We start from the raw sequence: 16,196 nt of genomic DNA, 5'->3' as shown, positions 1-16,196 counted from the left end.
GCAATGACTAAATGATTAACAAAATTCTAGTTAAATCAACAAATGCTCTTACAAAATTCTCATGACCTCCATGCTTTTTCAGACATCCCATAACACACTTCATGTACCAGAATGTTAAATGCTGACACGAAAGATCGACCAACACATGCAACAGCGGGTTCCAGTACACCACCAAGTAGACGGGACAACCAGGATGCTCACCGAGACAACCAAGACGCGGAAGGCTGCTGCTACCTACTGGCCACCTCCAATTCCGCTCCCTCCTATAAACAGAATTTGCACTCTTAGCGCCAGAAATCAGGTGTTCATGCATAACATAGAAATTACATGGAAAACCAATAATAAATATATAGATCACCAGGAAATGGCTCCCAAGTGCAAGAAGCAATCTAAATATAGGTTTCGCAGATTCAACTTATATCATCAGTGTTGTATTGTCAGCAGACCATGATGACCACATTTAACTTATACTATCAGAATTTATAGAAAATAAGTAGTATCTTACGTATTTAACCATCAATTATCATTACCCAATACTAATCAGTTGTACTTAAGTTCTAAGAGCATCACTTATGTGGAGGACAAAAACAGAGATATAAATATACTTCTATGAAACAGGGAATATAAATATACTTCTATGCTTAATTACATCAGATTTGGTCATTTTGAAATCTGGTGCCACTGCCACTACAGTTAACACAAATCAGATTTCAGCGTTTGATGAGGGATCTGTTGACTCACAGTAAGTGCATCTTCCTGCCTATGCTAGTGCCACGGGAAGCAACTTAATCAAATCAATCACCTAAGCCCACCTAGTATTATGAAACACCGAGAGAATCAAGCGTTTCCAAATGACCAAGCTGCCTTGTTTCATTTACTACTTTGTTTTCTGCAGTTACTAACAGGAAAAGTTCTAGTATAGCTACCTAGTGTACAGACGGTAGCTTCACATCTTATGTGGGCATATGTACAACCCATCTAGTAATCAATCAATATGGAGGACAAAAACAGGGTAAAGCAACTATAGGCAAGGAAATATGTAGTATGCTGATCACAATGAGATGGCTCAGGCTGCATTCCGGCATTTTGATGCACTTCTTGGGACTGCCGTGGAAAGGGAGCACACCCTAGACCTCTCGCCTCTGATTGAAACCCAGGACCTACATGAGTTAGATGAGGCTTTTGGCGGGGAAGAAATCTGGGATGCTATCAAGCATCTGCCGGCGCGCAAGGCACCTGGCCCCGACGGGTTTACTGCGGAATTCGTGCGTGCATGTTGGCCCACAATCAAGCAGGATTTCGTCGATGTTTTCCAGCAGTTGTACGAGATGCGGGGCCGTGGTTTCAGCAAGCTCAACCAGGCCTTGCTCACATTGCTGCCAAAAAAAGGAGATGCAAGCCTCCTATCTGATTACCGCCCTATCAGCCTAATACACCTAGTTGCGAAGATCTTCGCCAAAGTGCTTTCTCTCAGGCTGGCTCCCAAGCTTGGCACCCTGGTCAGCAACAACCAAAACGCCTTCATCATGGGCAGAAGTCTCCATGACAACTTTGTCTTGGTTCGACAATCTGCGCGCCTGTTGCACCAGCTAGGGGAGCCACGGGTTATACTCAAACTAGACCTAGCAAAGGCCTTTGATTCCCTATCATGGCCGTTCCTCTTTGAGGCCCTGCAGCAGTATGGCTTTGGTCGCAGATTTCTTGAATGGCTGTCTATCCTGTTACATACCGCGAGCACACGCGTCCTGCTCAATGGCGAACCAGGGCCCCCAATCTGGCATCAGCGAGGGCTACGACAAGGTGACCCTTTGTCCCCTCAACTGTTTGTGCTGGCAGTAGACATTCTGGGCAGGCTAGTCAAGCACGCTGTCCAGCTGCAAATCCTGAAGCAACTACATCCCAGAAGAACAATTCCTCACATATCCCTATATGCGGACGACGTCATCCTCTTCTGTCACCCACTGCCCAGTGACATTGCTGCTGTCAAGGAGGTCCTGCATTTATTTGGGCGTGTCTCCGGACTAAATGTCAATTTCTCCAAGAGCTCAGCCTCCCTTTTGCGCTGCAGCCCGGACGACATTGCGCCCTTTATTGCGCCCCTTCAATGCCCAATTGTAGAGCTGCCCATCACCTATCTTGGCATACCCCTGACGATCCGAAGGCCAACGGCTGCACAGCTCCAGCCTGTCATTGACAAAATCGCTGGAAGCCTACCGACGTGGATGGCTGGACTGATGAACAAGGCTGGCCGTCTGGCCATGGTAAAATCTGTCTTGAGTGCTATCCCCATCCACCAGCTGCTTGCCTACGCGCCTCCAAAGAAGTCCCTGAAGATGATCGTCAAAATCCAGAGAGGTTTCCTTTGGGCTGGTCGCGCCGCAGCCAATGGTGGCCATTGCCATGTCAACTGGGGACATGTATGCCGTCCCATCTCCTATGGTGGCCTGGGCATACAGGACATCGAGCGTGCTGGCCTTGCCCTGCGCTTGCGCTGGTTATGGCTATCCCGCACAGACGACACACGCGCGTGGAGTGGCCTGGACCTACAATTCACTGCTGAGGAACGCGCACTGTTCTTCGCATCCACCACCATGTGTATTGGCAACGGTCAGAAGGCATTATTTTGGGAGGACAGATGGGTCAATGGCAAGGCAATCAAAGAGCTTGCTCCACTTCTATATAGTTGCATACCCAACAGACGGCGCAAAGCAAGGACTGTTGCCGACGGTATCCATGGGAACAGCTGGGCAAGAGACATACAGGGGGTCCTCGGAATCCATGAGATTGGACAGTACCTACAGCTATGGATCTTGATCCAGGGCACCATACTCAATGACCAACCAGACCAGCTACTATGGAAGTGGACTGCTTCCGGCTCTTACACAGCCCGCTCATGCTATCTAACCACTTTCCATGGATCGACATCTTGTTACTCCTGGAAGTTGATTTGGAAAACATGGGCGCCGCCGAAGGTAAAGTTTCTCCATTGGCTGGCCAATCAGGACAGATGCTGGACCGCGGAGCGCCTAGCTCGCCATGGCCTGCCGCACCACCCTCGATGATTACTTTGTGATCAGCTGCCGGAATCCATGCGACACCTGATGTTGGAGTGCCCGTTTGCTAGACAAGTCTGGCATGAGATCTTCGCATGGCTCCGAATGACTACTCGCATGCCAGACCACGAGCCCTCCATCATGGACTGGTGGCGCAAGGCCAAGCTAGACACCCCTACACCTCTTCGTAAGGGCCTCGCCTCTGCCACCTTGCTCATCCCTTGGATGACATGGAAGCACAGGAATGCCTGCTTCTTTGAGGGTGCAAGACCATCTGTGGCACTCCTGATCTCAAACATCAAGGAAGAGGCCAAACTCTGGGCTAGAGCAGGTGCCCAGGGGTTACATGTAGTGCTGCCATCCACTTGGGATGTGCACTGACTTGTTTGCCTAAGTTTTGTAACTGCCTCCTAGGAGGATGTATCCTAAACTCTAACTTTTCGATGAAATGAAATGCAAAGGTCCTTTGCTTTTCCTCGAAAAATATGTAGTATGAAGTATGAAATTTTATCAAAAAGGAAATATTTAGTATGTAGTATGAAGTATGAAATTTTATCAAAAAAGAAATATATGAAAAAGGCAAGCATGTAATTCAATAACCATATAGGAAAGTGTTTCCCATCTATTCACAACCATAAGGACCGATGATATTTCTAAAGCCTGAAAAGCGCGGATGAACTATGGCCATATAAAAAAAACGTGAACAACATGCATATGTCTCACATGCAGTGACAATGTATGCATAGGCATTCACATCTCAGCCAAAGATTCCCTAAAGTTTTGGGTGGACAAGCGATTTCTATTATTTGTACTTAAGGGTTAATAACAGATCGAGATACTCCCATATTATAATCTCAAACTTCATATTTTAAAACAATAAGACATTGCATTTTTATAATTTTATTTTTACTGAAGAATACAGAAATAGAAGAAGCAATTATGACAGAAAAATCATACAACCCTCCAATCCCTCACCAGTTCAGCTATGTTGCTTAATTCCTTTCCGCAAGTCAACCATAACAATTCACCACTTAATCCCACAAACCTCCTATCATTGCTACAATACAACACAATTTCATGGCCTACAAATTTTTTCATGCAAGAGAGCAGATTCCACGAAACTATTCTTTTTTTATTGATTTCTACATATCTTGTTGACTAACATAAACTATGCACAACACTCAATTACTCCAAACATAAAGATGATATCACCAAATTTTTTTGCTTCAGAAGTTCAAATGGAACAACGATTACTGAAGGTATTACTTTCTGAGTTCAAAATTTTACTCCTACGGAAGGCAATGAAGCTGAAGTAATCAAGAAAACAAAGTAACACAATGCACGAACAGTTCAGAGTTGAAGTTAGTACTAACAGAAAAGGGAGCCATCCTCATATATGTAAGCTAGTATTATACAATGCATAATTCTTCGAGCTGAATACAGACAAGAAAAAGTGTAGGCTTTTGGGGAAAATTGTGGATGAGTCAAGGGAAAATTGGGGAAAAGTGTAAGCTAGTATTATACAATGCAGTCTGCAAGGAAAAAACCAGTTTTCGTGGCTGGTCTGAAGCTTTCAAAGCGTGATCCACAAATGGATGTCTAATCCAGGCGTGGGACACTGGCTGTCTCCGGGACCAGCTAACTTCACTATTCGGAAATGATATAGTATACCGGCTTAGTACAAGCATCTGTCTGCAAGTTAATACGGTTTGTGGTCCTCATCTATGTCCGAATCTTAATCTTACACCCACCGTCGATGCGCCAGGTAGGTTCACATGTCGCATTTTCCCTAATGAACTCAACTGATATTCTGAATCGTTGGGAAAAAAATGCATTGCAATTAGACACCCAGAAAAACCAAACAGATTACATGAAAAAACTCATCATCTCTCAATGGCAGGACAAATTATGGCCCACCATATGCGGTCTAGGCAACAGTCACAGCTCTTGTACCAGCAGAAACAAGAATACATAGTGAAACATACAGAAACAATGATCATATGTAAAGAAAATGCAAGAGAGAATCAGTAAGTGGGAGCAAGGCACAACTTACCTTTGAACATCTTTTTGACAGTGGACAGTGCGTACAGATGCAGATACAAGATTCTCCCCACAATTGATCTCCAGTAATCATGTAAGCACAAATGAAAAGGTCAATCCCCAATTTTGCACCTCTCCTTTTGCACCCTTAATTTTGCATCATCCACGAAACAGCAATCTAGAAAAGTAATGACATTGAAAACATGACCCTGTGAAGCTCCCATTTGAAGAATTAAACCATCAGCTGCAAAATTATACATCCTTAGACCCTTCTTTCTGCAAGCACATCATCAAACTTTCCATGAACATAAAAACTGAAGATGTAATTCAATCACCACATAGAAATAACCAAACACTGGATTCTTATAGGAGAAATGCCCAAGTTCAACAACAATAAAACAACAGATTTTGCCTCTCTGCTTTCTCTTTGTGTGCGGAAAAGGATGTCTAAACTGACGGAACGAGAAATCTATTGATAATAACTTGATTCATCAATGTTGTCAGCGATCACAGCTCACACTCGTCGAGTTAGAGGTTCATAACTAGCCCAACTCGGGGACACTATGAGATCACACACATCACCCGCAGGAAACAGGGCACACCATAGAACAAGTTTGGAGTAGACCAGAGGCATCTATATAGAGGTCGCCATGGCCCGAAGTATGCTCACGATTTCTGTGAAGGTCGGTCGATCCGATGGATCGGCCGACCAGCACTGCTCCATCAGCCGCCTCCAGTGCGGATCACACGAATCAGGAACGGGGGGGCGCAGGGTGTCGTTGACAATCCCACCTGGTTTGATTGTGCATCATATTATGCAGTTGCCAAAATGTTATAGGAAGAATAATGGCAATGGACTCAAGCTAGTGAGGTAATGCAGTGTGTATAACAGTAGAAGTTGCAAGCATACCTAGAACTGTGCCATAATGTAAGTCGGCATAAGGCTCTTCACCGGTAAGTAGTTCCCACATCACAATTCCGAATGAGAAAACGTCAACCTACAAAGCAAAAGGATGTGAAGGTAAGCCAGAAGTGGATCAGGGGAAAGGTCATGCAAAATAGTATGGAGGGTATAGCACACCTTTTCAGAAACACGGCTGCTACTTCCATTTAATAGCTCCGGAGCCATCCAGGGAAGTGTTCCTCTCACTCCACCAGAGATCAGTGGTTGGTGTTTGACCTTTGATAATCCGAAGTCAGCAACCTACAAACACAACATGGTTACATAAAGAGGTTCAGGAAAATCTGACCACCACGTTAAGAATATGCAGGCGTGCACCAAGAGTGTCCCACTTATTATTTGCTGACGATAGCCTCCTGTTTTCCAAGGCAGATTCTAACCAGGCCAACAGGGTGATGAATGTTCTACAAACTTATAGCCAATGTACGCAGCTAATAAATCCGTCCAAATGCTCTATATATTTTGGACCAAATTGCGATGAGGAGGACAAGGTTCAGGTAATGAACACTTTGCAGGTGGTGGTCCAAAAATGTGAAAACAAATACTTGGGACTACCAACACCAGAAGGTCGAGTTTCCAAAGGCAAATTCCAGAGCCTGCAGGGTAAACTTGTGAAACGACTCATGCAAGTGGAGGAAAATCAGATGGCTCAAGGAGGACGTGAGGTTATGATCAAAGCTGTAAGACAAGCTCTAGCTACCTATGTCATGGGCGTTTATAAACTGCCCTATGGTCTGTGTGACGATCTGGACAGGATAATCAGGAATTTTTGGTGGGGAACCGAAAATGGCCAACGAAAAATGCAGTGACTGGCATGGGATATTTTGCTGAAGCCAAAAAAGACAAGGTGGTATGGGGTTCAAGGATATGCGCATGTTTAATCAAGCACTCCTGGCAAGACAAGCTTGGCGACTGATCCAGTTCCCAGATTCGCTCTATGCCCAAATTCTGAGAGCTAAGTACTACCCCAGTAGCAACCTCCTTGACACGGTGTTTACGGGTAATGGCTCTTCCACCTGGCATGCCATTGAACATGGCCTTGAATTATTGAAGAAAGGGGCCATTTGGAAAATTGGTAATGGGGCCGATGTCAGAATCTGGAGGGATCCCTGGATTCCTCGCAACCATCACTTCAAACCAATTTCCCCTAAAGGAAGATGCAGGTTAAGATGGGTTTCTGAACTCCTCAATCCGGATGGCACCTGGAATCGCCCACTGCTGGAACAGTGGTTCTACCCTGTTTATATTGAGAGGATTATCCAAATTAAAACTTCTCGAAGAAATGGTGATGCACCTGAAATCATTGCCTGGCAATGGGATGCAAAAGGACAATTTTCAGTGCGGAGCGCTTACCGATAAGGAATGGAAGAGACAGAGGGAGGAAGATAGAGGGTCATCACGTGAGAGGCCTTATGGGTATATTTCTGAATGGAATCTGATATGGCATAGCCTAGCGCCTCCAAAGGTTAAAACATTTGCCTGGAAGCTAGCTAGGGATGGCCTTGCAACGACAGCAAACATGGTGAGAAGAAAGATGATCACTGACAGCACATGTCCTATTTACGGGGCTGGCGAGGAAGACATCTTCCATGCCCTCGTCACCTGTCCCCAGGCCCATAATTTATGGGGAGCAATGAAGCAATGCTGGAATATCCCTAGTGTCAAGGAGCTGTACAGAAATGGGAAGGACTGGAATCTGCCTCTCTTAAACTTCGGTTGAGGAGCATGAAACTCAAGTCTTGATGGTCCTTATGATCCTCTGGCGATGTTGGCATGCCCATAACGAACTGACTCATGATAAGAAGACCCCTCCGGCAGAGGCTTCGAAAAGATTTCTGTGCAGCTATGTTAATAGATTTTTTTCTTTCCCCGCAGAAAGAAATATAGACTCACCTTGCATACAGGGCGTTGGGCATTACTTCGGTTGAGGAGCAGATTGTCACACTTCAAATCAAAATGTACAATGCCCTTCCCATGTAAATACTGCATACCCAAGGCGATATCCATCACAATTACTAGACGTCTGCATCTATCAAATAACCTGCATACATCAAAAAATAAGAAACTGAGACAAAAACAGTTACCGTATGAAAAGCATTATTTGGAATGAATATAACGTACTTTTTTTGCAATGCCTGTCGAACTGATCCACCATCCATGTACTCGGTGATTGTTCCGACGGACCCTTCAGGTCCATCGAGAACAACACCATAGAAGGACACCAAATTCGGATGGTGCAAGGATGCAAGGATAGAAGTTTCGTTCCAGAAATCAGTGCGCTGTTCCTCAGAAGCCCAGATCCTTTTTACAGCGACATCCGAGCCTTTCCATTTTGCATGGAAAACCGTGCCGAAGGCTCCAGACCCCAGTTCACATAACTCTTCAATGTCAGTGTGCTGAATTATCTGCACTTGCAATTCTCCAGAACCCAGTGTGACAGCATTTCTGAAAGTAGGGTCTTCCATGCCCACGCGATACCCTCCAGGTTGAGTTTTGTAGACAAAACGACCATCCATAGTCGCAGGAGAATTATCAATTTCTCCCTCACAATGGGCATGTGGCAGTGTTTTCTGGCAATGATCGGAGCTCAATGCTGGCACGGTAGCCGAGCTTACCACCACTGGAAATGTCCCCAACCTGGTCGACAATGGTGAACTTACTGTGCTTGTGACTACCGACTTCATATGAAGCAACGGAGGAACGTGTGAAAGCTGCTGCAATACCCTGTAACTGTTATCAACCGGAGTTTGCATTGGCTTTGTGAAATGAAAATTCTCCAAAACACAGTCTGGAACTGCAATAACAGGCCTGGAAGTACCAATCTGGGTACTGGGCACATACTGGCTCATTTGCACAGGCACTGTGCTTGTGCTCTGCGTATCTTCAATTGTCTGTGACGTCATATGAAGCAAAGGTGGAAGGTGTGAAAGTGGCTGCAGTACCCTGTAACTAGGATCAACCAGAGTTTGCATTGGCTTTGTGAAATGAAAATTCTCCAAAACACAGTCTGGAACTGCATAAACAGGCCTGGAAGTACCAATCTGGGTAGCAGCAGTCGCATTGGAGTTCATTCCCAGAGTACTGGGCTGGCTCATTTGCACAGGTACTGTGCTTTCCGTATCTTCAGTTGTCTGCGACTTCCGATGAAGCAAAGGAGGAAGGCGTGAAAGCGGCTGCAGTACACTGTAACTCGGGTCAACCGGAGTTTGCATTGGCTTTGTCAAATGAAGACTCTCCAAATCCTGGTCTGGACCTGCATAAACAGGCCTGGAAGTACCAATCTGGGTAGCAGCAGTCGCATTGGAGTTCATTCCCAGAGTACTGGGCTGGCTCATTTGCACAGGTACTGTGCTTTCCGTATCTTCAGTTGTCTGCGACTTCCGATGAAGCAAAGGAGGAAGGCGTGAGAGCGGCTGCAGTACACTGTAACTCGGGTCAACCAGAGTTTGCATTGGCTTTGTCAAATGAAGACTCTCCAAATCCTGGTCTGGACCTGCATAAACAGGCCTGGAAGTACCAATCTGGGTAGCAGCAGTCGCCTTGGAGTTCATTCCCCATGTATTGGGCACATACTGGCTCATTTGCACAGGCACTGTGCTTGTGCCCTGCGTATCTTCACTTGTTTCTGACTTCCGATGAAGCAAAGGAGGAAGGCCTGAAAGCGGCTGCAGTACCCTGTAACTCGGATCAACCAGAGTTTGCATTGGCCTAGTCAAATGAAGACTCTCCAAATCCTGGTCTGGACCTGCATAAACAGGCCTGGAAGTACCAATCTGGGTAGCAGCAGTCGCCTTGGAGTTCATTCCCCATGTATTGGGCACATACTGGCTCGTTTGCACAGGCACTGTGCTTGTGCCCTGCGTATCTGTCTGTGACTTCCGATGAGGAAGGCGTGAAAGCGGCTGCAGAACACTGTAAGTGGGGTTAACCGGGGTTTGCATTGGCCTTGTGAAATGAAGACTCTCCAAATCCCGGTCTGGACCTGCATAAACAGTGGATAGTTCCGTCTGTGGCGGCAAGGACGTCTGTGGTGGAAAGAACGGTGGCGGAGGTTGTGGCTGCGTCGAAGGAACCTTGGGCCACTTCTTCATGATGATGATGATGACGACGATGATCAACAAGACAACCACAAGAATCACCCCAGAGATGGAGAGAACAACTATCACTTCAGTAGATATACTTCCATTCCCATGGTCCGGAGGCGGTGAAGCCGAGACCGGGGCCGGGAATAGCGGCTGTCCAGGCATGGAATCACTCGATTATATTACACTGTCCACACAAAAACATAGGAAACATCAGAATCACTCGATTTTTGACGTAGTTCTAATTGATGAGACTACAAGTAAGCAAGTATGTAACCATGTCACAAGAACACATAATCAGATCTCCTAAAACAATTGTTTCTTGATAATTTGAAACAAACCTTCCAAGTAATCCAAGAACTTAAATACTCTTTAATGGATGAAAATCTAAGGATTTCTGGAATAGTACTGAGTTACATTTTAAAAAATAACACAAAAGTACTTCTAGTTTAGTATTGAGTTACATCAAAATTCATAGAAAATTACTTCTAGCAATATAAAAAATATAGAGAATGTTTACAGCTGGTTGTTTCCACGTTCGATTCTACACTTCCCCAAACTAAAATCTGACTAGTTAGATCCAGTAGAACTATCTCTGCAGACTGCTAAGACTTATCCCAATCTTAAAACTAAACTATACTACCTACGCTAAAATATTGAACCTCAAACACATGACAAACGACCTAACAAGTGAAGAAATCCACAAACTGACCTTCTAAATGACAAGCCAAGCAATCAACACTTCGATTCACTCGAGAAAATTTGCCCCGATCTCCTCAATTAGAAGAAAATACCCTCACCGATCCACTGGAACACATAAGCTAAGCCTGCCAGACAAAAATAAATGATGGTTCAGTAGAAATTAGAACATAAACACCAGGGAAAACAACCTCAAAACGATGGAGGAAACTCATGGACGCTAACATGAAGAGTTGAATACTTGATAAATCGTGCAGGCGACTACTTTTTTCTTTTCTTCTAAAACCACGCAGGAGAACTGCATTTGATGCACTACTAAGAAGCAAGGCAGCCTTGGGGCTAAAGTACACAACCAGAAGGAACAATCGATCGCTAGTCCTTGACTGTTCCCTTCCTGTCCCGGCACTCCAACCTGCCTGGTTCTTCTTCCTCCCTGTTTCCCCATCTCCTTCTCCAAGGGCCAACACAGCAAAGCCCTCGATGTATTTACCATCGTATGAAATCTTAATCAAATGAAGTTGAATGGACACGTACAGGACAACTATGTTCGATTCTGAATAGACAGTGGCATATTGATGTTAATAGAAATGATGTAAAGTTGTTAACATTTGTCTAGTTTTTGTTCTCTACTAGACTGTGTGTAATAGGATCTTTCTGTGTCATAAGTTAGCAGCGTCGTTCCTTCCTAGCTGCGCCACTAACGACCGGGACAACAAAAACCGAAACCAAAAAAGAAGAAAGAAGCACTGAGCATAATAACGGAGCCAAAAGAAGCAACTAGGTACATCTACAGCGGTGTTTAGAATGAAACGACCCTGCTCCTTTCTAGTGCAGGCCTAATGTAACGCGTTAGCTTGCTGAGTGACTAGCCGACTACTGCTATCCAGCTCGAATTTCTGTACATGAGCAACAAACAATTTTGCCGCGCACGCATCAGTTTCAGATCGAGTTGTAAATGTGATCCCACCCGCATTGTTAGTACAGTAGGAAAAAACGACAGGAACAAATAAATCGAGCTCGCCAGGGCAATTTTGGTGATGAAATTTGTGGCGGGGCGAGTACCCGAGATCTCAAAACGGCGGTCATCTCGAACGGCGGCGGTGACCAGTCGTCCGCGCGCGACGCCACCAGGCGCCTCGATGGGGCGCGAGGGGCGGGGCACGGCGGAGCAGCGCGCCGCGGAGGTGGAGAGGGGCCTGCGGAGACCGCCGCTGAAGGAGAGGATCGCGGCCATTTCTTTGGGTCCGCTCTCCCGGAGTCTCTGTGTGTGTGCTGATGGGTTGCTGTGAGGTGTGAGCGTCAGCTTAGATGGAGGTCAATGGAGGTGGCGGCGGGGATGGATCGAGAGGAGTGAGGAGATGATTTGCGGGATAAATGACAAGATTTGACAATGCACCGAGACAAAGCCTAATTGTCACCTACACTACTTGTTCGTGGTGCCGGCTGCCGGCTGCCGACCGCACGATCAAGATCGCGCATCTTTCTTTCTTTCTTTATTTTTTCATCCAAAAAATGGCAGAAATATGATTGTATAGTACAGCATTGAGAGGTCAGAAAGAAATAAATTCTTCCCCAGTAGTAATGACGATCGAAAAGGCACAAAAAATAAGGCGTTCATGTGCTGAAGAAATAAATCCGCTCAAGATGGAAGAAAATACGTCCTACCTTTGCCTCGCCGGAGTTGTGCCAGCTGGCCGGCGGCGATGCCTGGCTCCTTGACTCAGTCCCAGTTATTGGCTACAAGTACAAGGCAATGCCCTTTAGATGGGAATGATAGCTTTACTTCAAGGCACCGTACGTGCACAAATTGGTACATTATTCTAGACCTGTAAATACATTTAGACATGGCGGTTCCCGATCCACAACGTCTCGCTGTTTTGGGCAGGTAAATGCCTGATAATGGTGCAAACTCTTGCTTGCACACAAACTCAACTAACCGTACGTCTACGAAGTGGCGCTCGCTCTGCCTGATAAACTAGTGTCGTGTTTACCTAAGAAATAAACTAACCGGGTAGGATTGAATTTGAGATAGGGTTAGGATTTCAAATATTCTAAAGGCTCGCTCTATTCAGTTTGTAGTGCAACGTATTCTGTTGTAGAGGAATTAATCCACCCCGCTGCTGCGTCTTCAACCGTACACCTATCCCTGCCAGTTAATATCATTCGGTTAATCTCTTCTTTTTTCAACTACAAATTTTAGGTTTTGTTCAACACGTTTCGTCTTCTCACATCGATATTTCTTTACTAGTATTAAGAGCAAACTGGTGAATGTCTGGTGTCACACTTTCATTTAAAGACAAGAATACCCCCGGTAACTATCGTCGTCTCCTGCTCCTTAATATCCTTCATTAACTAACCAATCAGAACCCACGTTATTCTCCAACTTCCAACAAAAAAAAGCAACCACGTACAATTTGTGCCTCGTCCTCTTCCTTCTTCTCGCACAGCTAGAGAAAACCATTTGTAACCCCTGCAGATCATTCCCCCTGGTGCCACCACCACCACCGTTGTCTCTGTGTGCCGACTCATGTACCGCTTTCTCCATTGATCCATTCCCACGCCACTTGTCCCATCCACCATTGTCAACGGACAACCGCCGTGCAGCTCCATCGACATGGAAACTGCGGACGGTCGATCGCGCCTTTGTCATGCTTGTCTAGTTTTCGGCCATCCTTCGTTGGCTCTGTCGCTTCTCGCCGTTAATCCAGTGGCAGCCAGAGTGTGTCGGCTCCTACACCGGTGCCGGCCAAGGTATTGCAAGAGTCTTAGATTGAGGGAGTAATATGCATTCAAAATCCCTGATGTAAAAGAGGACCTTATATGCTTGTATTCCGTGCATTTATGTTAAAGACATTCGTGAATAACTGTATGTGAAAGGGATTTGGCCAGATCAACAGAGACGGATCTAGATAATATACTACGATTGGACCTCCTTCAAGTTTTTTGCTTTCTTTATTTTGTGTAGTGTTTGTTTTTTAGGGGGTTGGCGTGTAATCTCTGCATTCCGTTGTGCTTTTCTTTTTAGCGACATTCTATTGTGTTAGGGATGGGAACTGCTGGAGGGGCAAGAATTTGAAGTTTTTGAGCTTCTATATTGGTCAATAATTAAGTGATACAATATTGGCTAAGGATTCCATGTGAATAATTATGCCTCAAGATTATTTTTATGAATTGAACATTGAACAATTTATGAAAAAAAATTGAATGATATTTCTGAATTCTTGTCCGGCTTGCTTGTGGAAAAATAGCCTATGAATGTCAATTTGTAAGCAGATGGATGGATATAGCCCTCAACAAGTTGGGTTATGGGCTCGTTCGTGTGAGAAAGTAAGTTGCTACTGGATCTGTTACTAGCATTTTCTCTCTTACATGTTCATTTCTCTTTCAACTTACCGTCAGAAATATATGTTATTGCTAATAAATTATTGTCGTTTATTAACTAATGTCTAGAAATAAAAGATTGTTCGCTTAACTGATCATGTCTTAGACTAAAACCACTAAGAGGCACATATATATAGACACTGGTTACTTCGCTCGTGACTTGTGAGAAAATGGTTTGTTAACAATCCTATATATAATTATGTAGAGTAGTATAACATTTCAGTTGACTGCACCAAATCGTGGGGTATGGCTGGTTTGAATTATCCATGTGGACGGCATATATAGCTAGCTCAGAGAATCTTGGCCTCCATCGCCATCTTGTCCATCACGGTATCAGTGAGGCCCCGTTGAGAGAATTTAGTCTACGGCTCCGCGCGCGCGCGTGGGCCAGCTGGTTGAGGCCCCGTTGCAACAGCAAGGGAGGGTGTTGTTTGAGGATATCGTGGATGGGGTATCTACTGCCCGCAATTGTCTGATTTGTACTACGTAAGTATATCAGAAGAAATGACAAGGTAGCACCTCTTATTATTTTGCCTTTTTTTTTAACCCTTCGATCGTTGCTTGATTGATTCTTTTCATCTACAATGCACATATACAACAGTTTCGGTTTGTCATCGTTGCTCTATCTTATATTACCAGCCAATGTATGATTGCTTCAAATGATTTCTCTATTATGCCGTGTTCCTTTATTTGGCTTGATGACCTTTCAGTTAGCATGAAAAGGCGGCATATAAAATCGAGAGATGTTTGTCAAGGTATGAAATCTACTTGATTAATTTGTTTCCAGATTTGTTGTTAGTAAAAAAAATGTTTTTTATGCTTTGACTGATTAAGTTCCGATTATCGAAAAACATGGCAGTCTATATCAGTCAAGTTGTAACTGAACACTTTTGTTCACCATACTATGTCTTTATATGCAAGCTACCCTTTAAGATGCGAGACTTTCATTCTTTAATTTAGGATATTTTCGTAGAGTAAATTAAAATCTTGTTTTTTGTGAAAAGTGGTATGTGGCACAAATCTTATATTGCATTGTAAGTAGGATATTATGAAAATGAACTAACAATGTACTTTGACCTAACTTAAGATGATATAATGGTCCATCCCTTTCCAACTCTCAATACCCGAGATGAGCCTTCTCAAGTCTTTTGTTTAGTGGTTTCCTTTCTTCTAAACATTTTAGCTATATCAGATGAAAAAAAAAATGAGGTGTGAATTTAAGAAAGAATGTTTATATATTGGGTGCAAATATAATAATTACTCCATTGACTGAAAGTGGTTGCTTTACTGTGGTAACAAGGGTGAAGATGAGGACGACATGCATTCATCGCCTCCGTTTGTTGACCACCGGTCCGTCACTAACGGGTACGGTGCACTCCACCAGGCGGCAGCCAATGAGCTGGTGGGCGATGTTGAGGTGCTCCTCGATTTGAAAGCCCCAGAGGATGCATGTACTGTACTCAAACCGGCTCTATGTTTTACAGTTTTCTTTACATTCATCATTCGTGCACATATGGGAACCAAGACATTTCATGTAGCTGCTAATTTTAGTATTATTTGTAAATTTGGGTTCACTATTGGTCCAAAAAAAATCTTGATCTCACTGTGGACAATGATTTTTTCTACATGGCTGTGCGTATAGTGGCATGCGAGGAGGATACACTATTTGATCGAGCCTCCTATGCGCAACATGGACTTAAGATTTTATGTGAGTTATTGTAATCACACTTTTGGCTACCCCATTGTAATCGTTTTCATCACCATCAATCAAGAGCATACAAGCAGAAGTAAGGGTTTTACCTCCTCGAGGGTCCCGAACCTGGGTAAATCGTGCCCCTTTTTTGCTTGTCGAACGATGTCTAGCGCTAACTTGCAGGTTTCACCTAACCCTAAGCCCCGAATGGTGGGCACTGCCGAGGAGCCACCTCGTAATCGTGGACGCAAGTGACTACGCGAATGTTGTTGACTAAAGTACTTGAG

The 16,196-nt window shown here is 44.5% G+C and overlaps 1 protein-coding gene across 3 annotated transcripts; it reads right to left on the bottom strand.

Moving 5' to 3' along the window:
- Nucleotides 1-5,441: 5,441 nt before the first annotated feature.
- On the bottom strand, nucleotides 5,442-11,943 carry LOC124687531 (NT-3 growth factor receptor-like). Of its 3 annotated transcripts, none has more exons than XM_047221308.1 (8): nucleotides 11,898-11,943; nucleotides 10,849-10,963; nucleotides 9,308-10,323; nucleotides 8,176-8,848; nucleotides 7,948-8,095; nucleotides 6,175-6,297; nucleotides 6,004-6,091; nucleotides 5,442-5,885 (listed from the first exon to the last, which is right to left on the bottom strand). In XM_047221308.1, exons 3-8 carry the CDS (start codon nucleotides 10,299-10,301, stop codon nucleotides 5,728-5,730), a joined length of 2,184 nt encoding a protein of 727 aa, XP_047077264.1. In that variant the 5' UTR covers nucleotides 10,302-10,323; nucleotides 10,849-10,963; nucleotides 11,898-11,943; the 3' UTR covers nucleotides 5,442-5,727. The 3 variants fall into 3 exon arrangements, with proteins under 3 accessions (XP_047077264.1, XP_047077263.1, XP_047077262.1); XM_047221307.1 differs by having other exon boundaries at nucleotides 8,176-9,623; nucleotides 9,876-10,323; XM_047221306.1 differs by having other exon boundaries at nucleotides 8,176-10,323.
- Nucleotides 11,944-16,196: the final 4,253 nt, after the last annotated feature.

The sequence above is a fragment of the Lolium rigidum genome, chromosome 2 (genome assembly GCF_022539505.1).
Source record: "Lolium rigidum isolate FL_2022 chromosome 2, APGP_CSIRO_Lrig_0.1, whole genome shotgun sequence".
Lineage (NCBI taxonomy): Eukaryota > Viridiplantae > Streptophyta > Magnoliopsida > Poales > Poaceae > Lolium > Lolium rigidum.
Note: the sequence above shows the minus strand (reverse complement) of the source record. Positions and strands in the feature narration are given on the sequence as shown.

Bases quoted from the DNA above. Each gene is read 5' to 3' on its own strand.
- LOC124687531 (XM_047221306.1), bottom strand. From the start codon at position 10,301: ATGCCTGGACAGCCGCTATTCCCGGCCCCGGTCTCGGCTTCACCGCCT. The intron at 8,096-8,175 runs GTACGTTATATT...TGATGTATGCAG, and splicing joins CGACAGGCATTGCAAAAAAA to GTTATTTGATAGATGCAGAC. The intron at 5,886-6,003 runs GTATGCTTGCAA...CAATCAAACCAG, and splicing joins ACATTATGGCACAGTTCTAG to GTGGGATTGTCAACGACACC.